At 29.6% G+C, this 24,064-nt stretch overlaps 8 protein-coding genes and 4 pseudogenes across 12 annotated transcripts, besides 4 other annotated features; 3 read left to right on the top strand and 9 right to left on the bottom strand.

Moving 5' to 3' along the window:
- Nucleotides 1–588: 588 nt before the first annotated feature.
- TVAGG3_0754200 (protein ubiquitination) lies at nt 589–2,149 on the bottom strand (the record flags this gene model as incomplete). The annotated part of the gene is made up of 1 exon (XM_001330498.1): nt 1,181–2,140. One exon carries the CDS (start codon nt 2,138–2,140, stop codon nt 1,181–1,183), a length of 960 nt encoding a protein of 319 aa, XP_001330533.1.
- A 1,140-nt stretch (nt 2,150–3,289) lies between these two features.
- Nucleotides 3,290–3,991, bottom strand: TVAGG3_0754190 (tetraspanin family; the record flags this gene model as incomplete). Its single annotated transcript, XM_001330497.2, has 1 exon — nt 3,290–3,991. The coding sequence occupies one exon, from the start codon at nt 3,989–3,991 to the stop codon at nt 3,290–3,292; it is 702 nt and encodes a 233-aa protein (XP_001330532.2).
- Nucleotides 3,992–4,217: 226 nt separating this feature from the next.
- Nucleotides 4,218–5,115: a mobile genetic element.
- Nucleotides 5,116–6,434: 1,319 nt separating this feature from the next.
- Nucleotides 6,435–18,973: a mobile genetic element.
- Nucleotides 6,508–7,464, top strand: TVAGG3_0754170 (uncharacterized protein; the record flags this gene model as incomplete). The annotated part of the gene is made up of 1 exon (XM_051245368.1): nt 6,508–7,464. The coding sequence occupies one exon, from the start codon at nt 6,508–6,510 to the stop codon at nt 7,462–7,464; it is 957 nt and encodes a 318-aa protein (XP_051091955.1).
- TVAGG3_0754160 (DNA/RNA polymerases family) lies at nt 10,081–10,924 on the top strand (the record flags this gene model as incomplete). Its single annotated transcript, XM_051245367.1, has 1 exon — nt 10,081–10,924. A coding segment is annotated over one exon (844 nt), but the record flags the coding sequence as incomplete, so codon positions are not given.
- On the top strand, nt 11,264–12,540 carry TVAGG3_0754150 (annotated as a pseudogene). The gene has a single exon. A coding segment is annotated over exon 1 (1,277 nt).
- Nucleotides 12,506–13,809: a mobile genetic element.
- Nucleotides 12,586–13,713, bottom strand: TVAGG3_0754130 (Mariner transposase; the record flags this gene model as incomplete). Its single annotated transcript, XM_051245366.1, has 1 exon — nt 12,586–13,713. The coding sequence occupies one exon, from the start codon at nt 13,711–13,713 to the stop codon at nt 12,586–12,588; it is 1,128 nt and encodes a 375-aa protein (XP_051091953.1).
- Nucleotides 15,582–15,770, bottom strand: TVAGG3_0754110 (uncharacterized protein; the record flags this gene model as incomplete). Its single annotated transcript, XM_051245365.1, has 1 exon — nt 15,582–15,770. The coding sequence occupies one exon, from the start codon at nt 15,768–15,770 to the stop codon at nt 15,582–15,584; it is 189 nt and encodes a 62-aa protein (XP_051091952.1).
- TVAGG3_0754100 lies at nt 17,140–17,891 on the bottom strand (annotated as a pseudogene). The gene has a single exon. A coding segment is annotated over exon 1 (752 nt).
- On the bottom strand, nt 18,506–18,690 carry TVAGG3_0754090 (annotated as a pseudogene). The gene has a single exon. A coding segment is annotated over exon 1 (185 nt).
- A 194-nt stretch (nt 18,974–19,167) lies between the features above and the next one.
- TVAGG3_0754070 (phage tail repeat-like family) lies at nt 19,168–19,781 on the bottom strand (the record flags this gene model as incomplete). Its single annotated transcript, XM_051245364.1, has 1 exon — nt 19,168–19,781. A coding segment is annotated over one exon (614 nt), but the record flags the coding sequence as incomplete, so codon positions are not given.
- A 230-nt stretch (nt 19,782–20,011) lies between these two features.
- Nucleotides 20,012–21,299: a mobile genetic element.
- Nucleotides 20,092–21,203, bottom strand: TVAGG3_0754060 (annotated as a pseudogene). The gene has a single exon. A coding segment is annotated over exon 1 (1,112 nt).
- Nucleotides 21,300–23,399: 2,100 nt separating the features above from the next.
- Nucleotides 23,400–23,924, bottom strand: TVAGG3_0754040 (uncharacterized protein; the record flags this gene model as incomplete). Its single annotated transcript, XM_051245363.1, has 1 exon — nt 23,820–23,924. The coding sequence occupies one exon, from the start codon at nt 23,922–23,924 to the stop codon at nt 23,820–23,822; it is 105 nt and encodes a 34-aa protein (XP_051091950.1).
- Between the last annotated feature and the right edge of the window lie 140 nt (nt 23,925–24,064).

The following is a 24,064-nucleotide window of genomic DNA, read 5'->3' as shown; positions in this document are numbered from 1 at the left end:
ATATTAAACATTGATGAATGTGGAAATAAAGAGAATTTCATAAAATAATGATAAATATAAAAAGTAAAATAATATGATAAAGCAATGATAAATATGAAAAGAAGAATAATATGATAAAACAACGATAAATATTAAAAGAAAAAGAATCAGTCTCATGTTAACATTAGCACCATGTTCAACTAAGAGTTTGACAATTTCTATTGAATTCGCTTTGATTGCAAAACTAAGAGGACATTCATTAATATTGAGAGAATTATATAAAACAATGATAAATATTAAAAGTAAAATAATATGATAAAACAATGATAAATATGTAAAGAAAAATAATATCATAAAACAATGATAAATATGAAAAGAAAAATAGTATCATAAAACAATGATAAATATGAAAAGTAAAATAATATAATAAAACAATGATAAATATGAAAAGAAAGAGAATTCCATAAAGTATTGATAAATATGAAATGAAATTGAATTATATTAAACATTGATAAATATGTAAAGAAAAATAATATCATAAAACAATGATAAATATGAAAAGAAAAAGAATTCCATAAAACAATGATATATATTAAAAAGAAAAAGAATAATTTTCATATTAACATCAGCACCATGTTCAACTAAGAGTTTGACAATTTCTATTGAATTCATTTTGATTGCAATACTAAGAGGATATTCATTAATATTGAGAGAATTATATAAAACAATGATAAATATTAAAAGTAAAATAATATGATAAAACAATGATAAATATGAAAAGAAGAATAATATGATAAAACAACGATAAATATGAAAAGAAAAAGAATACAATAAAACAATGATAAATATTAAAAGAAAGAGAATTGTATTAAACAATGATAAATATGAAAAGAAAGAGAATCATACAAAACAATGACAAATATGGAAAGAAAGAGAATTGTATTAAACAATGATAAATATGGAAAGAAAGAGAATTGTATTAAACAATGATAAATATGGAAAGAAAGAGAATTGTATTAAACAATGATAAATATGAAAAGAACTAAAATTCTATAAAAGAATGATAAATATGAAAAGAAAGAGAATCATACAAAACAATGATAAATATGAAAAGAAAGAGAATCATACAAAACAATGACAAATATGGAAAGAAAGAGAATTGTATTAAACAATGATAAATATGAAAAGAAAGAGAATTATATCAAATAATGATAAATATGAAAAGAAAGAGAATCCAATAAATCAATGTTAAATAGGAAAAGAAAGAGAATAATATCAAACAATGATAAATATGAAAAGAAAGAGAATCCAATAAATCAATGTTAAATAGGAAAAGAAAGAGAATATAACATTTGTTAATATCTTCTCCATTAGTAAGTAAATAAGATGCAACGTCATAATTTACGAAATACATGCTTTCTGCTATTGAATCTGGAGTTTGTGCAAAATTTGATTTAAGATATTCAGCAATTTCATAGTTCCGATAATCCAATGCTGTACTAATCATGTTATTAAATGATTTGCCATCTTCTATCATTTGCATAAAAATGTTCTCATTTCCGCCTTGAACTGCATATTTTTCCGATTCATTAGTGTATTCAGCACCTAAATTTTTAAAGAAATTGAAGCACAGTTCTGATCCATATTTAATTGCACAATCAAGTGGAATGATTTTATGATCTATTACATTATTAATATCAAGATTTGGGAATTTAGATTTAAGATCATCGACTTTATCCCATGCAATATAGTATAAAGGAGATTCTGTTGAATATAAATTCATAATTTCTTCTTCTTTCATTTTAGGTTCGAAGTTTTCAAATTTGAAACCTTTATAGTGTAGAAGCGTAGCCAATTTCTCATTGTTTGGTTTGATGATGCATGAAAATTCGTTTAATATCTTTTGGTAAAGTTCTGTTAATATTTTAATATCTTTAACACGAACAAGTGAAATACCATCAATCAAGCGAAGCGACATTTGAATAGATATTTTGTTATTTGTAATGAATTCTATAATTTGTGAAGATATTTGTAAAATATTATTGGAATTTACACTCCAAATGATTTTAGATGCTTGATTTGGGTATTCAAATACTTCAATTGGCTTAATGTCCCTAAAAACGCATCCAATTTCATTTCTTGATTGCTCAAAACTTGACATGTTATCAAAAAATACTTATCGTCTTGCCTACATCAAATTTTGAGAAGTTTACATCACAAGTAAGAGATAAGCACAAATTAGATGCACCAAAAACTATAACTCACCACGGAGGTGTATATAATATGCTTGTACGGATTATTGTTTGCTATTGAAGATAATATTTTGGAATAGTTTAGTTGGTTTTTGCATTTTTAAAATGTTAGTCACCTTTCTCCTTCCAAAGTGAAAAAAATTGTTTAAAATATAAAAAGAATTTTTATTCGCATAGGCGACAAACAAGGATTTATAAATAAATAATGGGGCTTTGAGTATTGATCTGAATTGAATCAGATAATTAGCCGTAAAAAATCTTCTCATAACAATTTCTCATGCATGAAAGATGGCTATGAGTGGCGTTAATGAGGGCGTTTGATAATTGGAGTTGGACATAAAATTTGGAGATCTTAAATTTTGAGAATTTTGGTGCGATCTTACTGGTAAAAGCAAGAGTATGGAAGGAGATTGAACTGAGAAAAAAACTAGAGCATGCAAAAGAATCATGCTACAGCTTAGTTGAATGTCATTTATGCAAATAAAAATATCTTTTTCAAATTTCAAACAAATTTTTGCCACTTTTTGAAAGAAGATAAGGTAACAAACATTTTAAAATGCAAAACCTAGACTTAAACTATGCCGAAATGTGAGCTCACCGTTACGGTTTTTTCTTTTTTTGGGGCTCGCAAGCTCGCCCCCCAAAGACAAAGTCAAAAATCCAGATCTTCTTTATGGAATTTTTTCAGTAAATATATGCAATTTATGCTGGAATATATCTTAAATCAATACATACAAGTCAAAACATCAATTAACATTATTAATAATCCAAATTTATTGAGTGTGATTTGATATATTCATTCGAAAATGATATAAAATTTATGGGAATTTATCCATGTGAAGGTGCAATATAAATATTTCATTACAACAAAATTAAGTGCTATATAACTAGACATATTAGTTATTTCTCAATTATTAAAATTTTCATGCTATTTGGGTTACTATTTTATTGATTTGATTCCTTATACATTGGAATTCTCCGAATCAATAATGAAAAATCAAATCTTTTTTTTTTCTTAAATATAATATTTAATAAATACATTAACTCATCTGAGTTAATTATGAAGAAGATGTTGAACTGCTTTTGTCTTTCTTGTGGCGTTTGTAGCAGCAGCCATACCAGATTGAGTAGATGAGGAGGAGTGCTTGAACAACGATGACGACGATTCCTGCAATCTTCAAGCCTTTCTTCGACTTGTTCAAGTTTTCATCAATCTTGTTATAACAAGTTTGTACGTTTCCTGTTGTGTTATTCTCAGTTGAGTTTGTATCTGTTATGTTATTATCAGTCGAGTTTGATGTATTGTTTTGTTGATATCCGCAGTTTGCCATCTCGGCTGCGTTGTATGCCGTCTTGAATCCACAGCATTCTAAGTCTGATTCAATATCTTTGACACTTTGTTTCCCTTTGTTCTCGTTCCACCAATCTTCTGTGTCATCGATAATCTTTGGGAATGCTTTGACTGTGAAGTAGACTAAAACGATCTCAGCGATGACGATGATGAAGTATAATATTGCATACGTCATCCTGAAACACTTGCTATCACAACACAACAAGAAGAAACCGATGATGCATGTTATTGCGATTATCGCAACAACAACAATGACGAATATGAGAACTTTCTTCGAACTCTTGATCTCGTCAATCTTGATTTGTTTAATCTGATCCCAACTGAAGTAGAGGATAACAGCCATCACTATTAGGATGATCAAGTTTACTAATCCTATTATTGTTCTTGCCAAGCACAAGCAGCAACTCATTCTCTATTTATCTAAAATGAAGTATTTTTATTTCGGTTTTATTTCTTCTCAATTTTTTTTAAAATTAAATTTTAACGTGCTTTATTAACCTCAAAGCATTATAATGCTATACATCTGATCATTCATAGATGCGGCGAGTTTCAACATTAAAAAATGTTATTCATGATCGTAAATATCTTTTCAAAATAAAATTCTTATGAATTATCGGATACTCAAAATCAATTTCGAGTAGGGGTAATTTTAGCTAAAAGTGACACACCCGTGAAGGGTGTGATTACCGATCGGTAATTTCGACAGTTTAGAATTTAAAATTTTTTATGGAGCTGTTGCGAGTTTCATAAAGAATTTAAGGAATATAAGCAAAGATTTGAATCAAAATCTTAGACCTAAGCCGCTCGATTCGCTTGCGGCTTCCGCGAATTACAGATCAGCAAAGATTTGAATCAAAATCTTCGAACTAAGCCGATCGCTTCGCTCGCGGCTTTCTTTATTATTTTAAATTTGCATATTTCCATCAAAAGTTCATAAGGTAAAAAATTTCGTTTATTTTTACTAAAAAAAGGTTTTTGATAATAAATTTATTTTATTTCGAAAAAGTAGCAATAATCGTAAAAGGGTATTGATAGGCTTGCTAAAGTAACTAATTTTAGCTGTCAAATACTTTTGTATTTTGAAGTAAATTAGTATAAATTTGTTTTTACTTTTATTTCGAAAAAGTAACAATAATCGTAAAAGGGTATTGATAGGCTTGCTAAAGTAACTAATTTTAGCTGTCAAATACTTTTGTATTTTGAAGTAAATTATTATAAATTTGTTTTTACTTTTATTTCGAAAAAGTAACAATAATCGTAAAAGGGTATTGATAGGCTTGCTAAAGTAACTAATTTTAGCTGTCAAATACTTTTGTATTTTGAAGTAAATTAGTATAAATTTGATATTATTTTAACTCCCTTTGAAAACCTCAATTTTCCATACAGAGGGAACGGGAATAGCATCCAATATTCCCTGAGAATGGTTGCGCATTCTCAGTTCCCTCTATATTTCGAACGAAGCTCTCATCGGTCTTTTTTTTTAATACTAAACGTTTTTTCCCCTGTCACTTTTAGCTAAAATTTGGGTTTGCCATCAATTTCTTAGATTTTTGAATTAATATCCAAAAAATTATTTTCCCAACAAATTCTTTTATTTTATCTTTTTAATCCTTTTGATTAGTTTACAATTTTCTTTTTCAAATTTATCGATCGATTTTTCAATGATATCTTTTGAAAAATCCTCTTTATCAACCATTTGATAGTAAAATTTATGACCAACATGTATTAATATGACAATGGACAGTGATCATTTTATTTCACTTATTATCAAAATACGATCGAAAATGCAGTTTCCTGATAAAAGTTTTCCCCAAAAATGATTTATTTACAAAATGCATAATACTTTGTTATTAGATGAATCAGCTAAATACATCTAATACTTCATCAATTACTGTTAATAAGAAGGTAATTGTATTTGTTTTGAAATAATAATATTAGCACATAATTTTGCATTTTAAATAATATTATCATGATGACTTGAAGTAGTTAGAGTTAGGCAACCAATGTTATTCAAAATGGAGCAAATTTATATAATTATTATTTCAAAATTTGCTTATTATCAAGGAATCAAAGAAAAATCTTTTATGATTTAATTTGTTTAGCATATGTTTGTATCACTATGATTTCAAACCTTTTACAAATTTGGGAAAATTAATTTGAACTTTTTTTCAAGACATATTAATTCAAAATTCGGTTAATTGAGATCCACTCATACAATATAAATGGACACATAAAACATTTACTTCACCAAAACATTACATCTATAAATTCTTTTAAAATGATTCTGAATCAAATACATATTTTGTCTCCAATTCAAACTTTCTGCTATGTTCTAATAATAATTTGGGAATATAAGTTTTAAAGACTTAAACTCTGAAATTGAATATATATTTTTGTTGAATTTAGAGTTAGTTTCACTTTTCCCCTCTAAATATAGACATTTAATAGGACTTCGAGCTTGTTTAAAGCATTGCATAAGAAACAAAAAACAATAATTTTTATTAAAATCAATTTCAAGAAGAAGAAAAGCGTATGCTAATAAACAAAGCAGCCTTTGCATGCATGTCCCGGAATTTCTTTTGTTCGCTCTGTTTATATTTGATTGGTGAATAACAAGTAATTGCACCATCAAACCAAAGGTCATTAGTAAATTTTCATGGTCTTTTATCAGTTATTTCAAATTTATCGCTTATTTCATCATTAGTAGTATATGTGGACGGGTTGTGTGACTTTTTTTGTAAACGTAAGAATTCATACAATATTGAACGATTTTGTATCATTTTTTTTAACATATGAAGTAAAAAATGTAAGATTCTTACAGTTTTTATTCTTACGTTTTTGAATAAATCAAGATTTAAAAATTGACTTCTTACGTAAAATTAAAACTAAGTTAAATTTATTTTTTTATTTTTTATTTAATGATAAATGAGTATAACAACTAATTCATTGAAATCTTTAAAGTTCACTAATTCAGAATTAGAAAATATTTTAGAAAATTTTGGAGACGGTTCTTATCCAACATATATGCAGAATGTGAAAGAGTTTTCCAGATTGTTGAATGAATTTAAATATAACGGACCAATTACTAAAAAGGCTATAATGAGATATTTATATCCCAAAAAAGTTGAAAAACAGGAGAATATTCCTCTTTATGGTCCAGAGGACCTGGGCTCAGAGAGCCTTGAAACACCCCCTGAATATTTTGAAGAAAAAATTAAACAAGATGAATATTATAACGATGAGATTGAGAAATTGGAACAATTAAGAAATGAAATAGATGAAAAAATTAAGGAATTGAGAAATGCTGAGAATGAAGTAGAGGGTTTAATGAATATCCCAGCTTCAGAATCAGAAGTTCAAAAATCACATGAGGAAAGATATAAAAATTACTTTTTGGAATCTACTAAAAATTTATTAGATGGTGATATTGACGAAACACTTTCAGAAGAAGGCACAAAATTTATTCATAAACATAAGTTACAATTTATTGACGATGGAGATTATCCATGTATATTACTTTCACCTCCTCTTGATTCTGAAAAATTCAAAAAAGCACTGAAAAATGTAACATATGCAACAAATACGATTAAGAAAGAAGACCATGATATTTACACAAATTATTATTTAAATAAATGTACAGGTGTTGATAAAGTTTTTGATTTGTTAGATAAAATATCAAAAGAAACAATTGGAACCTATAAAATTTTATGTGATTGTGGTTTCATTATTGAAGATACCAATAATGTTTCATATGAAAGAACAGCACCGAAGGAAGACGAAGTTGAAAGGTCTATACCATTCGTTATTAAGAATATAAAAGATATGAAAACGTATGCATTATATTTATTCATTTATTTCAGAAAAAATGGAAGCAACCCATAAAACATCATCTCATCATTTTATAGCTATTCATACATTCCTTTTCAAAGTTGTGAAATTAAATAAGACAGGAATTAGATTTAATGTATCAGGGTACGCATTCTTGAGTAAATTAAAATGTATTCGTCACGTCGCAGATGATAAAAATTTATGTGTTCTTAATTCATTTTATGGACTTTAGCCCTGGGCTCTCTGAGTCTCGGACTTTAAAAAAATAAACTTTATTTTTATTTATTTTTTAATTTTTATTCTTACATAAATGAACAAAAATGGAACAGCTAAAATGAATGATAATCAAATAAGAGCCGAAGGTAGAAGGTTATTTAAACGCTTCTATAACATTCCTGATGGTGTTAATCCTAAAACTCGTAGAAGTTATTTAAATGAAGCCATAGATGCATATGAAGGATTTGACATTTCATCAGAAAGTGAGAGGTTAGCAAGAATGTTAAATGTTAATATTGATTTCTATTATTGTGATCCTCAACCAGAAGACGTAGACATTAACAAGGTAGACTTTCCATTAGTGGATTCAATAATGATAGATCCAGAATTTGAAACAGTAAATATTTTATTAACACAGAGTCCATGTGGAAAACTTCACGCTGACAGAATAACAGACGTTGAAGCACTCACAGGATATAAAGTTTGCCCCTTTTGCAAAGAAGAAGTATATTCTATCCGTGATGATCCAGAAAGGAAAAACCAAAGAAGATTTTTAAAACATTGTGAGAAATGTAAAGAAAATAATGGAAGATTAATTCAAGACGTTCAATTGCAAAACACACAACAACCATATGCACCACATATTACGAAACAGAAGATATATCAATGGCTATTAGCACATAATTTGCAGGAATATTATAAACCAACAAGATATTATATTACTTTTGACTTCGAAACATTAGAGACTAAAGAAGAATTACAACTTTCTGAGTGTGCAACTTTAAACGCTTACTTAAAACCATTCATGGTATCATCAACGGTTAAATTAAATGATAAAACATATACGAGGAATTTTTGCTTAACTTCGAGTGATTCTTTTATTTCTGATTGGATTGAGTTTTTATTTTCAACCTGTTCATTAGTTGCTAAATCAAATATTGAACAATATGAAGAATTAATGAATACATTAAATGAGAAACAAAAGGAAGCAATGAAAGAGCTTTTAGATGAAGAATTTAATAAAGTGAATATCATTGGTTTTAATTCAGGAAAGTTTGATTTAAATTTAATTCTTCGTGATTTAAATACTGCAAAATGGAAGATAAAATCAATGCTGGGTTCTTCTTCTCAATTTAAGCAAGTCATAGTAAAGAAAACAAACTGTCCATATGAATTAAGATTTATTGACATCAGAAATTATATAGCGGGTGGAACATTAGACCAATTCACTCAAGATTTCGGAAACAATAAATCACGTGTTAAATCCTTTTTCCCTTATCAATTCATCACATGGGAGAATTACGAAGATGAATTATATAAAAAGGAACCATTCACTCAAGATTCATTTTATTCAGCATTAACACAAGAAACAATATCCGATTCAGATTATCAAATATATCTCAATGATGCTAAAAACTTTAAGAATAGATTAGAATATTTTATTCATTATTGCAATAAAGATGTTGAAATTATGATTGACCCAATTGATAAAATTATCGAAGAAACATTTGTTTATAAAATTGACATGCTTCATAATCTTTCTTTATCATCGAATGCATCAATGATTCGTTACGCGTTAGCATATAAGAACTTCAATCCTAACGAAACATATCCAGAAGAAGAAAATGTGGAATCAAGTTTTGAATTAACAAAAAAGTATTGGAAATATAAAATTGAATCATATAAGAAACAAGATGAAAAAGCGAAAGGGATACTAAAAACAATGTTTCAATGGATGACTATCAATACTATCACGATTTAATCCTTTCATCTAAATGCAAAATGTGTGGTAAAGCGTTTACATATGCAAATAAACCAACATTGGATAGAATAGATAATGAAAAACCACATACCAAAGAAAATTGTCAGTTAATGTGTTGTTATTGCAATGTCGTAAAATCAAATAAAGATGAAGATGTTCAACGTTTAAGAATCAATTTAAGAAATTATGCATTAAAAAATAATTTACCAATGACTTTAGATTCAGTTGAAGCTTATCACATTCTCCGTAATGGAATTACTGGTGGTCTATCAAATGTTCAACATCGTGTTAATCTTAAAGGAATCACGCACATTAATAAACTTTCATATAATCCAGAAACTAAAACTGTATCAAATGAGGACACCACCAACATTATGACTCATTTCGTTGGAGTTGACTTTAATTCATTATATCCTTCATCATTTTCATCTAATCCTCATGATTTCATTCAATATACTGACCATAAAATGTATATGCCGGGAAGATTGAATGGTGTTATCATTTGTGATACAGCAACAAAGAAAGCAAAAGCACTGGGAATAATTAAGAAGAAAAATACTTTATTCGTGGCTGAAGTAAAGGGTCATATTGATGAAAAATACATTAATGATTACATAAACTTTTTACCGATAATAAGAAACTTAGATATTATCACAGATGAAAAAACAATTGGCAGTTTTATGTATAATTACATGAAATCAAACAATTTACCAGTTGACCAGAAACAGAGGAAATTAACTCAGTTAGCATCAACACACAACCAATATCAACCATTTTCTTCTTATTATCTTTGGTATCTAATAGACAGATTTCATTTTATCATTGATGACATTCAATCAATTTTAACATTTACGAAAAACACTTGTTTTAATGAATTTGCGAACAAATTTATGAACGAAAGACAAAAGGCTGAATTAGAAGGAAATAAAGGAAAAAGTTTATTTTGCAAGATTTCACTTAATGGATCATATGGTTACGATGCAATGAATACACAAAATTACGCAAAGACTAAAATAATGAATGCACAGAAGGCTCGCGTTGCATGTATGTCAAATAAGTTTAAAAACATAAGAGAAATAGGTGAAGATACATATCAACTGATGCTCAAAGATAGATTTTATAGATGTGATACATGTTTACAAGAGGCATTCTTCACTTTAGATAATGCTAAATACTGGTATTTGGTTTTCATTTATGATTTTATGTATAAATGCATGGATGTTAATCGTTTTCATTTCATTGAAGGTGATACTGATTCATCTTATTGGGCAATCGCTGGCGACCCAAATCTTCCTAACACTCAAGCATTTCAAGCAATTGTTACCGATAAACAATTTTATGATAAAAACATTTTCAAATTCGCACCTTTTGATTTCTTCTGTTTTGATGAGAAATTTAAACCTAAATTAAAGAATAAAGCTGAAGAAAAAGCACATGAGAAGAAGTTATTGGGTTTAGCAATTGAGAAACAAGGTGATAACATGGTTGCTTTATGTCCTAAGTGTTATACATCATTCAATGGTTCAATTGATGGAAGTGATTTTAAAAAGATTGCACAAAAAATGAAAGGTGTTAGTTTACGACAAAATAAACAATTAACACCTAAAAATTATTTGGATATAATAAATGATAAATTGATATTTGATGGTCAGAATATTAATTTACAACTTAAAAATGGGTCAATGACTCGCTTAACAATTGGTAAGACTGCATTAACAGGAGCACACACTAAGGCTGTATGTTGTGAAAATGGATGTTGTATGCCATTTATTTAATAAAATACCACAGAAGAGACAAAAGGAACCGTTAATGATGGTTTTGATTCTTGATCAAAGAGGTGGGCACCCTTAAAACATTGATTTTATTTTTATATAAATGAATAACACAGATTTAAAAATTTTAATTGCTGATTTAGTACTTAATCAAAAATTTTTAATTATTATGATTTAAAAGCATATCTCCAAAAATATAATAATAATATAACGGGTGATGATATGGAATATTATTATCCATATTATAAAAATGAAATTTTGAAATATCATAATAAAATAATTTCTGAAATTAAAGACAAAATTAAAAATAATGAATATATAAAGGGAAAAACTAAATCACAGCTTAAACAGTTGAAAGATTTCAAAAATAAAGTATTAACAGAAGAAGATATTGATGAATTATATAATTTATATAATCCTGAGCCACAAAAACCAAAGGAACAAAACACCCAGGTCCTTCAGACTATAAATGATGCACAAGCTTTAATTTATGATTCATTAGTTAAACCATATTCAGCCCGACTTTTAAATGAAGATCAACTTTTGGAATTCATCCTTCAACATAAACTCGAAGCGGGAAAGTATATCAAACCTTTATATACAGCATATTTAAAACAAATGAATAAAATACATCCAGAATTAATGAAGGAAGGAATGAAATCCAAAATCAAAGCAGATAAAATTAAACCACTTACAACACCAAAACCTCCAACGACAGTACCTCCTCCTCCTTCAGTTAATCCTTCATCATTCACTTTATTATATCCATTTCAAACATTTAAGAAGCAAAAAGATTTTAAAAAGGATTTCAAGATATTAAATAAACCAATTGACCCGAAAATTCAACCATTAAAGGAAAAATTTAGTCGACCTTCATTTGCTCCATATCCATATTCATACGAAATTGATCATCTGGAATATTCAAAAGGAAACGTTACTTATTTATTTGCCATTAACATTAACACTAGATATTTATATTGCATTCCGGTGAAAGGGAAAACAGAACAGGAAACAAGAAGAGCTATTCAATACTTACTAGATCATGAAAGAGTAGATAATATCAGGGGTGATGGTGATAAAGGATTTCAGGCAGCTATGACTCATTATTTCCCACAAATTAATTTTTACTTTTCATCCTCTCCATATACGTTTCATAATAAAATAGTTGATGCGGTAATGAGAACTCTTAGAGATGCGTTAGGGGTTAACGGTCAGATATACTGGGATGGAAATCATGACTCCATCATACAGCAGTTAGTATATTATTACAATAATACATGGCATAGAACTATAAACATGAAACCAGTGGAAATGAAAAATGATATTTCAAAAGAATGGGAATATATAGGGTGTCCAAAGGTGTGTTTAGCACAAACCTGAATACTGCGAATAGAAATAAACAAGTTACATATATATAAAGTTTATTTAAATATAATCACCATTGGATTCAATCACGCGTTCGCAGCGATCGATCCAGGCTTGAAAGACACGCTTTAAATCATCATGAGAAAATTGCTCAAATTGCTCTCTTACAAAATTTTCAAGATCATCTGGACTCGCGAATTCGCGTCCTTCAGCTCTCTTTTTTAGCGTGCCGAATAAATAAAAGTCAGAGGGTGCAATATCAGGTGAATAAATTGAGTTTGGAACAACTTTGACATTGTTTTCCACCAAGTAATTCATTACCTTATGACTTTTGTGAACTCTTGAATTATCAAAATGAATTGCAAACTTTTGTTTTTGTTGTTTGGATTTCTCAAACTCATCAGAATTGATAATTTGAGTAAGAACATTGTCAATTCGATACTGAGCATTCATCGTATTAGGTTTTTGAAGAATATCAATTGCGATGATGCCATTCACGCCCCAAAAAACCGACAACATCATCATTGGTGTGTCAATTTTTTTCTTCGGGAATGTTTGCGGATTTTCATCCTTTGGAATCCACATGATTTTGGCTTCTGTTGCATATTGAAACCAAGACTCGTCCCCTGTTACTAAAAAGCGAAACTTCTTGGATTGATACGCACCCAATATAGAGAGGAGCTCTTTCGAAGATTGGACTCTAGATTTTTTTTGAACTGAATTAAGGTTGTGCGGAACCCAACGTGTATACGCTAGTTTGTAGTTCAAATAATTGTGCAGATAATAACTGACTGTTGTACGTGGTATCTTTGTCATCTCCTCTATCCTTCTGAGTGATGCTCTTGGGTCTTCATCTAGCGCTTGAAGAATTGCTTTGATTTTTCTTTGATCCGGCGATTTTTTGTCAATTTTTATGATGGGCGCCTTTTTGTTCATGAAGTGATACATCCTAACATGATACGTTACAGTGGAATAGCTAGGAGCATCCATACCGAAGCATTTTACCAATGTCTCGTAGATTTTTTTACAGTCTTTGCATTTTTTTGCAAGAGCGAGGATGTTTTCTTTATGATTCATTAAAAAAATGAAAAAAATCCCGCCAAAATTTCCCGCAAAACCGCCTCTTGTCTCAAAATTCATTTTATATCCCGGCATGGCGCCAAAATACAACATACTCATCATATACATATATTCATATTTTTTATTATATATTTATAATCAGCATATATCTCCTTTAATAGTCTCATATAGAGCGCTGTGCTAAACGCACCTTTGGACACCCTATATTAGAAAGCAAATGGAAAAGTTAAATGATGTTAAACGTGAACAAATTAATTCGGAGCTCATGAATTTTAAACAAGGGGATAAAGTTTTAATTCATCTCGATTATGGAAAAACTGATAAATCAATGACAAAAAGAAGACGAAGATTTGACACAATAGCTGAATTTGTTAGATATATTAACGGCAATGCATTAGTTGAAGTTGACAAGAAATTAATAGAAATTCCGATTTATTTTATTACTCCATTATATTTAAATAATATTTAATTTTTTTTATTTCGTAAGAAATGAGTGACAACAAAGCAGTCAAGAGTCCAGACAATGAATATAAAAAAAACTAAACAGAATTAAATCAAAAATATGCTATTACAAAAAGAAGCCACAATGCAGTGAGGTTGAAAACGATAAAGAAATAATCGAAAAATTAGAAACTTATCGTTCAATCATTAAACTGAGTGAAGCAAAAATAAAAGAATTTAATAGAATAAATAAATTGATTGGAAGAGATGAATTTAATAAAGATGAATTTTTAAACTCAATCCAAATTTAATTTTTATTCCTCTTCGACAACATCTCTCTTTCCATCATTACTGCATAACCACATTTTCTCAATTTTAGTGGTTTGTTATTTTTAACATGTTCTTGCATCATTTTTATCATTTCCTCCCTTGTTATGATTCGTGGTAAATTTTGAGCTTGTGGGGTATTCATTTATGATAAAAATAAAAATTTAAATTATGCCGTTCTAAAGTTTGAGACAACATGACATTTTGACAACATCACAGGAGGAAGGTAGTTATGAATTATTTTTGAAGAACTGAAGGTGTCACCATGTCACCAGGTAATTTAACTCATGACATTTTGACAACACAGGAGGAAGGCAGTTATGAATTATTTTTGAAGAACTGAAGGTGTCACCAGGTCACCATGTGTCACCAGGTCATTTAACTTCTTTTAAAAAATGAGACAACATGACATTTTGACAACAACACAGGAGGAAGGCAGTTATGACTTATTTTTGAAGAACTGAAGGTGTCACCATGTTACCAGGTAATTTAACTCATGACATTTTGACAACACAGGTTATTCAATAATTAATTATTTTTGAAGAACTGAAGGTGTCACCAGGTCACCATGTGTCACCAGGTCATTTAACTTCTTTTAAAAAATGAGACAACATGACATTTTGACAACATCACAGGAGGAAGGTAGTTATGAATTATTTTTGAAGAACTGAAGGTGTCACCATGTCACCAGGTAATTTAACTCATGACATTTTGACAACACAGGAGGAAGGCAGTTATGAATTATTTTTGAAGAACTGAAGGTGTCACCAGGTCACCATGTGTCACCAGGTCATTTAACTTCTTTTAAAAAATGAGACAACATGACATTTTGACAACAACACAGGAGGAAGGCAGTTATGACTTATTTTTGAAGAACTGAAGGTGTCACCATGTTACCAGGTAATTTAACTCATGACATTTTGACAACACAGGTTATTCAATAATTAATTATTTTTGAAGAACTGAAGGTGTCACCAGGTCACCATGTGTCACCAGGTCATTTAACTTCTTTTAAAAAATGAGACAACATGACATTTTGACAACATCACAGGAGGAAGGTAGTTATGAATTATTTTTGAAGAACTGAAGGTGTCACCATGTCACCATGTCACCGGGTTATTTAACTTCTTTTAAAAAATGAGACAACATGACATTTTGACAACACAAGTACGAAAAAGAGGAAGGCAAAAATAAATTCCAATCATACTTTATAAAGCATCATTTACAGGTATTTCATCGTCAGTAAATGAATCCTCATTATCGTTTGGTTCAACCTGTTTATATAATCCTTTCATTTCTTCTTTCAAAACATAACACCATGTTTGTTTACCATCTATTCTTACCTGTTTCCTATCACATTTATCCTTAATGCTCATTTGGAAATTCTTGTCTTTCATGTCTGATGGTTTGCAGAATAGAGCATTTTTACACGTCATACCTGCACACAATTCATCATAATGTGTATTTATCCATACATCTAAAGGATTTGTTGATAACTCGATTAAATCTTGTTTGGCTTCAGTCATCGGAATGATTCGTACATTAAATGATGAAAGGTCATATTGCATAAAATATGTTAAAAGGTTATCATAAAATTCCTTTGTGCATGAATCCATTAAATTCTTGAAGTAATCAAATTGACCCTTGAATTTACCATTAACTCTTAAAACTACGTATCTTCTGTCTCCAACTTCAATTTTGACAGGGTAAACGTTATTAGTTACGAAAATGAAGTTTGCAACATTCTGAGCAGTTCTTCTGGGTTGATTCTTTTCATTAATTCTAATCTCATTATCCGTTATAAATTGATTTCAAAGCGTTGAAGTTTGCGAGTCTGTCTTCACCTACATTCTTGAGTTCATTAAGTACAAGAAACATTTTATTTTCAACTACTGAGTTGAAATTACCCGTTAGCTCACTTATTTCAGTAATGTTTTTACATGAATAACCTGCGAGAAGTTCAGAAATAATGTCTGTAAATCTGTTTTTACCTGTTCCCTGAAGTCCTTTCAAAATAATTGCTGTTTCATTCTTGATTCCAGGATGTTGAATCATTGATGCAATCCAGCCGAGAAGGTATTTATACACTTCATCGTTATTATCACAAATGGCTTCTTTAATGAAATTCATAAACATCTCAATTTTTGAGTAATCAGGCTTTTCAAGAATGTTGTATTTATAACCCTGAAACGTTGAGAAAACATCGGGGGAATCAGATTTAAAGCAAACACCCTTAACGGTTAATGAAGACAATTGATTTAGTAGTACATCCCATGCTGTTATGGTTTTACCTTCTTCTTTAAATAATTTAATCATTTTGAGTGACTCTTTCATGTTTGATTGAAGAACGAATGATATTTGATTCATTTTGTCGTGTATGTTGTAATCTTTCTGAATGAAGTATTTATTTCCACAATCTACAAAACGGATTACACGTGATAAATCCTCAATTACTTCAGAACTGTTTTTATACTGATGATTTTCAGCCTTGCGTCTAATATCTGTTATCAAAAACGAGTCATCAAGTTTGATATCAAATGTTATTTTTGGCTTACGTAATAAAGGTAAAACATATTCATCATAATATTCCTTTTGATAAAGTTTAGAATCTTCACCAAAACAAATGGAGAAGTCATTAAATGTGCATATCTACTACGTGCTTTTTCAAAATTACTTTTTGCATTTTCTGTTAAGCTGCAGAAATTATAAACGTTATCGTATGCTTCATTAATTAAATGATTAGGTAACGAATTAATTGCTTGAAACAGTGTGAATAATGTAACTTCTTTTTCTAAATTCATGTTTCCACCATCATTATGTACTTCAAAATCACAGATGCCATCAACTATGCTCTGGGCAAGTTTATCGTCAATGTTTACATCTTTGTTTTCATTCATTATACTCTTTATTTCTTCGCTCTTCTGTTCAACTCTTACCTTAATATTCAAATCATTTAATATATCGTTTACTGTTCTGGTTAATGTTGAATCATAACTTCCACGAATGAATGAGTATGTATTGATTGGTTCTGATGCATTCTTGCGAACTCTTGAATCAGCCATAACTACTAATGAACGCTTTGAATCATCAATAGAAGTCATTATGTCAATATCATAATCATTGCAGGAATAACATTTAATCATTCTGTTCGAAACTGCATAGAAGAAATTAGTTGTTGCAATAAATGTGAAGACCTCCTGAAGCGGTTTTAACGATAACATCTTTATCCGAAAGTTTTGATAAAATGTCTTTTCTAACTGTTTCTTTAAGTTCATCATTGTATGATTTATTGATATCAACATCTATAATCGTAAATTTGAAATTTTATTTACTAATAAAGCTGTACCAGTTTTCCTTCCTCTTCCTCCATCATGTTTGAGGTAGTTATGTAAATCAATCTTGTTTTCACCAATTCTTTCGTTGAGGGTTTTAGTTTCTGTCACAACTAATTCCTCAGCTAATGAATCAATAACTTGTTCATCAGAAACGATATAGTTGTTGTTGTTTGTTGCTGTCATTTATATAGGAATAAAAAAATAAAAATAATTTTAAAACTAACTTTATTTTTGGGCTGCATCAAATTTTCGTAAATGTTGTCAAAATGTCATGTTGTCTCATTTTTTCAGAGAAGTTAAATGACCTGGTGACACATGGTGACCTGGTGACACCTTCAGTTCTTCAAAAATAATTAATTATTGAATAACCTGTGATGTTGTCAAAATGTCATGTTGTCTCATTTTTTAAAAGAAGTTAAATGACCTGGTGACACATGGTGACCTGGTGACACCTTCAGTTCTTCAAAAATAATTAATTATTGAATAACCTGTGTTGTCAAAATGTCATGAGTTAAATTACCTGGTAACATGGTGACACCTTCAGTTCTTCAAAAATAAGTCATAACTGCCTTCCTCCTGTGTTGTTGTCTAAATGTCATGTTGTCTCATTTTTTAAAAGAAGTTAAATGACCTGGTGACACATGGTGACCTGGTGACACCTTCAGTTCTTCAAAAATAATTAATTATTGAATGACCTGAAAACATTAACATAAACATTAACGTAAACATTTATTTCTGTAGTTCATCCATTACTTCATTACCTAATTAATTACAGACATAAAATATATTTAGTTCATTCATTGAACTCTATACCATGCGTAAACTGTCATGTAAGGTGGCATGTATTCTTTACTTTGTCCCGTTGTTTGTGTATATCCTGAAACGTGATGTGTATGGTTTCCTTCTCCCTGAGTGTCATCCCAGTAACAATTTATAGCAAACTTAACGTCGTCTTAACATCATATCCTTTACCTTTTGTCATTCCTGACCAATCCCAATATCTATGCTTATGCCAACCTGCTTGAGATGTACTTAAATCTATGTAGTGACTGTGTGCAGGTAAATTTTCACCCGAAATCGTTTTACTTCCCCCTGTTTCCTTTGAAGAGTTTGCACAATACAAAAACCTGTCGACTATTTGTTCCCATGCACCAACACCAAACATTACTTGAGACCTCTTGCATCCATAGATGTATAAATAGAACCTACTGGGTTCATTAAATCAAACATATGAGATATTATAGGATTGTCTCTTTTGAACTTAAAATATAGTGTAACTATTTCAGGTTTCTTCTGGTTTGTGTCAGAATATTTTTTATAATATAATCTTATGTTTTCAGGGTAGGTAAAATCTTGACTATAATATTTATTTCTGTCATCTGTATAATAATATACTATTCTCGTTTTTTCTATTGCATTATATCTTTTATATCTATAATAATCTAAATATAATGTTAACTTTTGTTCATCTACATGTGGTGTTCTGACATCATCTCCATAGTCATAATAATATGGTGCTGGAGCTGGGTCAGGCAATGTCATATCTACCATTTCATAAACTCTTAAATATTTCTTTTGTTCGTCTCCATATAAGTTTAAGTAGCAGTTGTTGTCTAATGGAACTTTAACTTGTGTGTCATCATTCTTTTTATAACTTACATACATTTCATTGTTATTTTTCGGAATGAGTTTCCACCGTATACCATTTTTTAAGGAGTGTACAAACTGCCATCTAAAATATTTATTTTCTTCATTGACAGAAAAGTCGCCAACAATAGTTTCAATATTTTTCGTTGTTCCTATCAAACTTTGGTATATTTCGTTAACATATTCCTTATCTGCTTTCTTCTCTAACTTAGTCTTTAATTCATCATTAACATATTCCTTATCCGCTTTAAGGTCTAAACATCCTGAAACCCATCCTGTATCAGCTTTAGTTTTTAAAATCTTTGATATCCATTCATGATACCATTCAACACTTTCTTTAATTTCATTATCTTTTTCGTTAACATATTCCTTATCCGCTTTCTTCTCTAACGCAGCAGCAACACATTCCTTATCTGCTTTCTCCATTATGTCATTTAGGAAACCTTCTATGAATTCCTCATTTAAATTAAATCTTCCAATCTTCAAAACTTTAGGAAATGCATTTAATGCGTAATATCTTTGTTCTTCTGGTGGAATTGATGTTATATCATCCGTTATTCCTTTAATTTTTGAATTCATAAATAAAATTTCTTTTATATTTGATATCACTGCACCACCCTTGCAAACGAATTCGAAATGGTCATTTTTCAATACTATAGGGTGTCCAAAGGTGTGTTTAGCACAAACCTGAATACTGCGAATAGAAATAAACAAGTTACATATATATAAAGTTTATTTAAATATAATCACCATTGGATTCAATCACGCGTTCGCAGCGATCGATCCAGGCTTGAAAGACACGCTTTAAATCATCATGAGAAAATTGCTCAAATTGCTCTCTTACAAAATTTTCAAGATCATCTGGACTCGCGAATTCGCGTCCTTCAGCTCTCTTTTTTAGCGTCCGAATAAATAAAAGTCAGGGTGCATATATCAGGTGAATATTGGGTTTTGGAACAACTTTGACATTGTTTTCCACCAAGTAATTCATTACCTTATGACTTTTGTAACTCTTGAATTATCAAAATGAATTGCAAAACTTTGTTTTTGTTGTTGGATTTCTCAAATCATCAGAATTGATAATTTGAGTAAGAACATTGTCAATTCGATACTGAGCATTCATCGTATTAGGTTTTGAAGAATATCAATTGCGATGATGCCATTCACGCCCCAAAAAACCGACAACATCATCATTGGTGTGTCAATTTTTTTCTTCGGGAATGTTTGCGGATTTTCATCCTTCGGATCCAAATGATTTTTGGCTTCTGTTGCATAGTGAAACCAAGACTCGTCCCCTGTTACTAAAAAGCGAAACTTCTTGGATTGATACGCACCCAAATAGAGAGGAGCTCTTTCGAAGATTGGACTCTAGATTTTTTTGAACTGAATTAAGGTTGTGCGGATACCTGTATATATTTTGTAGTTCAAATAATTGTGCAGATAATAACTGACTGTTTACGTGGTATCTTTGTCATCTCCTCTATCCTTCTGAGTGATGCTCTTGGGTCTTCATCTAGCGCTTGAAGAATTGCTTTGATTTTTCTTTGATCCGGCGATTTTTTTGTCAATTTTTATGATGGGCGCCTTTTTGTTCATGAAGTGATACATCCTAACATGATACGTTACAGTGGAATAGCTAGGAGCATCCATACCGAAGCATTTTACCAATGTCTCGTAGATTTTTTTACAGTCTTTGCATTTTTTTGCAGAGCGAGGATGTTTTCTTTTATGATTCATTAAAAAAATGAAAAAAATCCCGCCAAAATTTCCCGCGAAACCGCCTCTAGTCTCAAAATTCATTTTATATCCCGGCATGGCGCCAAAATACAACATACTCATCATATACATATATTCATATTTTTTATTATATATTTATAATCAGCATATATCTCCTTTAATAGTCTCATATAGAGCGCTGTGCTAAACGCACCTTTGGACACCCTATATCTCCAAATCTCCATATTTCAACCTTTGCGTTTGTTCTGCCGTCTTTGAATTATATGCATATATGGCGTATGTAATGGTCTGAGGGACCTGAGTGCTTTGTGCCTTAAGTTGTTGTGGTTGCTGTTGTTTAATCATTTATTATGATTTAAAAATAAATATTTAATCCGTTATCTCATCACCTATTTTTTCTATTTGAAATTGCCATAATATTTCATTCATGAATTCTAAATCACAATCAAATAGGTCAGTTACTCTAAATTTAATATTGATAAATCTTTTGAATGAAGAATAAATGAATTCCCGGATAATTGAAACGGATATGATAAAGAAAATATGTTTAAGTTGATGGATAAAATGTTTTGTATTGATGGGTAAGAGTTAGGGTCTAATGTTTGATGTGAAAATCTCATTGGGTATTAACTTTATCACATTTGATTAAAATGAAATTGGAACCAGTGTCAGAATACAAAACATCCCCAACATCTTTTTCAAAATTTAATATCCCCAACAATGAACGAAAATGAGGAGTACAAAATTTAATTTTCAGTGGGAATTTAATAAGGTTATTTATTTCATCAAGTTCAAAAAGTTTATCAGGTTTTGATTTAAAATTTTCTTCATACCATACGATAAATGATTCATTTAAATAACTTAAAATCATGTTAATATCCCATTTCGCTATCACATTATTTATATACATATCATACGTTTTTTCATGGTCATCTTTAATAAATGATATATATCTGAAGGGTCTAAAAGAATGGGATTAAATTTACCACTCACAGAAACGAGAGTAACATTATAAATTCCGCTAACTGTTAAATTTAATTCACAGTTATTATTCGAAATAATATTGATAATTGACATTTTTATTACGATTAAAAATATGGTAAAGCGTTATTTCCAGTGATAAATAAAACTAGGATAAGATTACCTCAAGAATTCATAAATTCAACGAATAAGAAATTCATTCATGTTATAAATTTTAGTGTTTCAGAAAATATGAGTCAATGTCATATTCATCATCGGGTTATATTTCACTTCATTCAAATTTAGTTCAATCAAACCCATATAATGACCATTTCATAAGATTTCAGATGGTATTAAAAATGTAATTGATAGATTAAAATATGAACAGATTGACAATATCGAATTTTTGGAATTTTGGTTTAAATATCCTGATGGAAAAAAGATTAAGTTAAAGATAAAGCTGATACTATAACAAAAACAATTACAATGACCGATCCAGATAGTGGGGAACAAAAAGAAATAAAACAAACGATAGAAACTGGTGAAAGGTCAATTATTATTGATTATGATTCAAAGGATTATTATTCAATAATGTTAATGCTTGAATATTAAATGGCCTTAACAAAGAATTTTTCAAGTGATATTTTATATTCATCAACTATTTATTATAAATATCATTATATGTTAAATGAAGTTCAGTTGTTGTTCCGTTCTTTGATATCTTAATTGTGCTAATATCCTTTATAGGATTTATTTTGCAACTGTTCCGCAGCATGAAACCTCATCATCTATGAAAAATTGAATCTTAACGTCTGAATCTTGAACATCACAAAGAATGGCGATAATGTGAATTAATGATTCATAAGGTAAATAATTAAACCGGATTGGTCAATTAAATTTATTATTGAATCATAATTATTAATTATTATATCACGGTAAATTTTCATTAATTCAGAATTAATGTCTATTTTATATGGGTTATCAAGAGGTGAAGGGTATGTTGGATAAGTGGGAATTTCAACAGGTTCTTTACCGGGTTCAGATAAAATGATTGGGTCTCCATTCTCATGGTTTTCTTCATTCTCTTCATTCTTCGGTAAGTCACGAGTTAATAAATTTGTTGAGTTGCTGACCTTGTTAATTCAGGACTAACATTAACTTTAACATTTGAATAATTCGTGATTTATCATCATTTACGTTATAACCAACCGTAATCTCTGCTTTTGCGTTAGTGTTCTTTTGACTTGTGAAACGTCTTCTCATTTATAATTGAATAAAAAAAAGAAAAATATATTTAAAGTTTTATTTAGTTGTTTACGGTAATATCCAAGGTTCATCATTGTTTGCTTATACTTTCTTTGTAACTGCACCAATTATGTTATTGATATTGCTTTGAGTTTCTTCCAGTCTTATTTATCATTTACAATATCTTTAATCATTTCATTACATGCATTCTTAAAACCATCTGATTTTTCTAATTTACGTTTATCACTTTCTTTAATTAAATCAAAGTTATAACCTTGTTGAGAATAAAGTGGTTTCTTTATCAATTCCTTGAACGCTTCTGAAAGTGAAGATGAAGAAATTCTTGCCACTTGAATTGGTTTAAATTCTGCTTTCATTGCTTCTTTCTGTTCATTGAACACTGGATCGAATAAAGCAACTTAAAGAATTTCTTAGCTGAAATTTCAGGTCTAATATTTGCATATTGACCATCAAACTGATTAACATATCGTGGTAATCCATCCGGTCCCTCTTCAACAGCATTTAATTCTTCATTGAAATAAGAATATGGATTATAACGGTATGAATTAATTGGACCATTTTCACCTTCTCCAATGTATTGTTTAACAGCTTTTCCATTTTCATCAAATTGCATAGGATAACATTCATTATATGCTTTACGTTTAGGATAATCAGATACAGTTAATTTATACCCATTTATGACTTTAATATTACCTTGACCATCAGTAACGAAAACTTCATTTATACCATCAGGCTTTCCATTTGGA

The sequence above is a fragment of the Trichomonas vaginalis genome, chromosome III (genome assembly GCF_026262505.1).
Source record: "Trichomonas vaginalis G3 chromosome III, whole genome shotgun sequence".
NCBI lineage: Eukaryota > Parabasalia > Trichomonadida > Trichomonadidae > Trichomonas > Trichomonas vaginalis.
The sequence above is the reverse complement of the archived record's forward strand: the minus strand, read 5'-3'. Positions and strand labels throughout refer to the sequence as shown.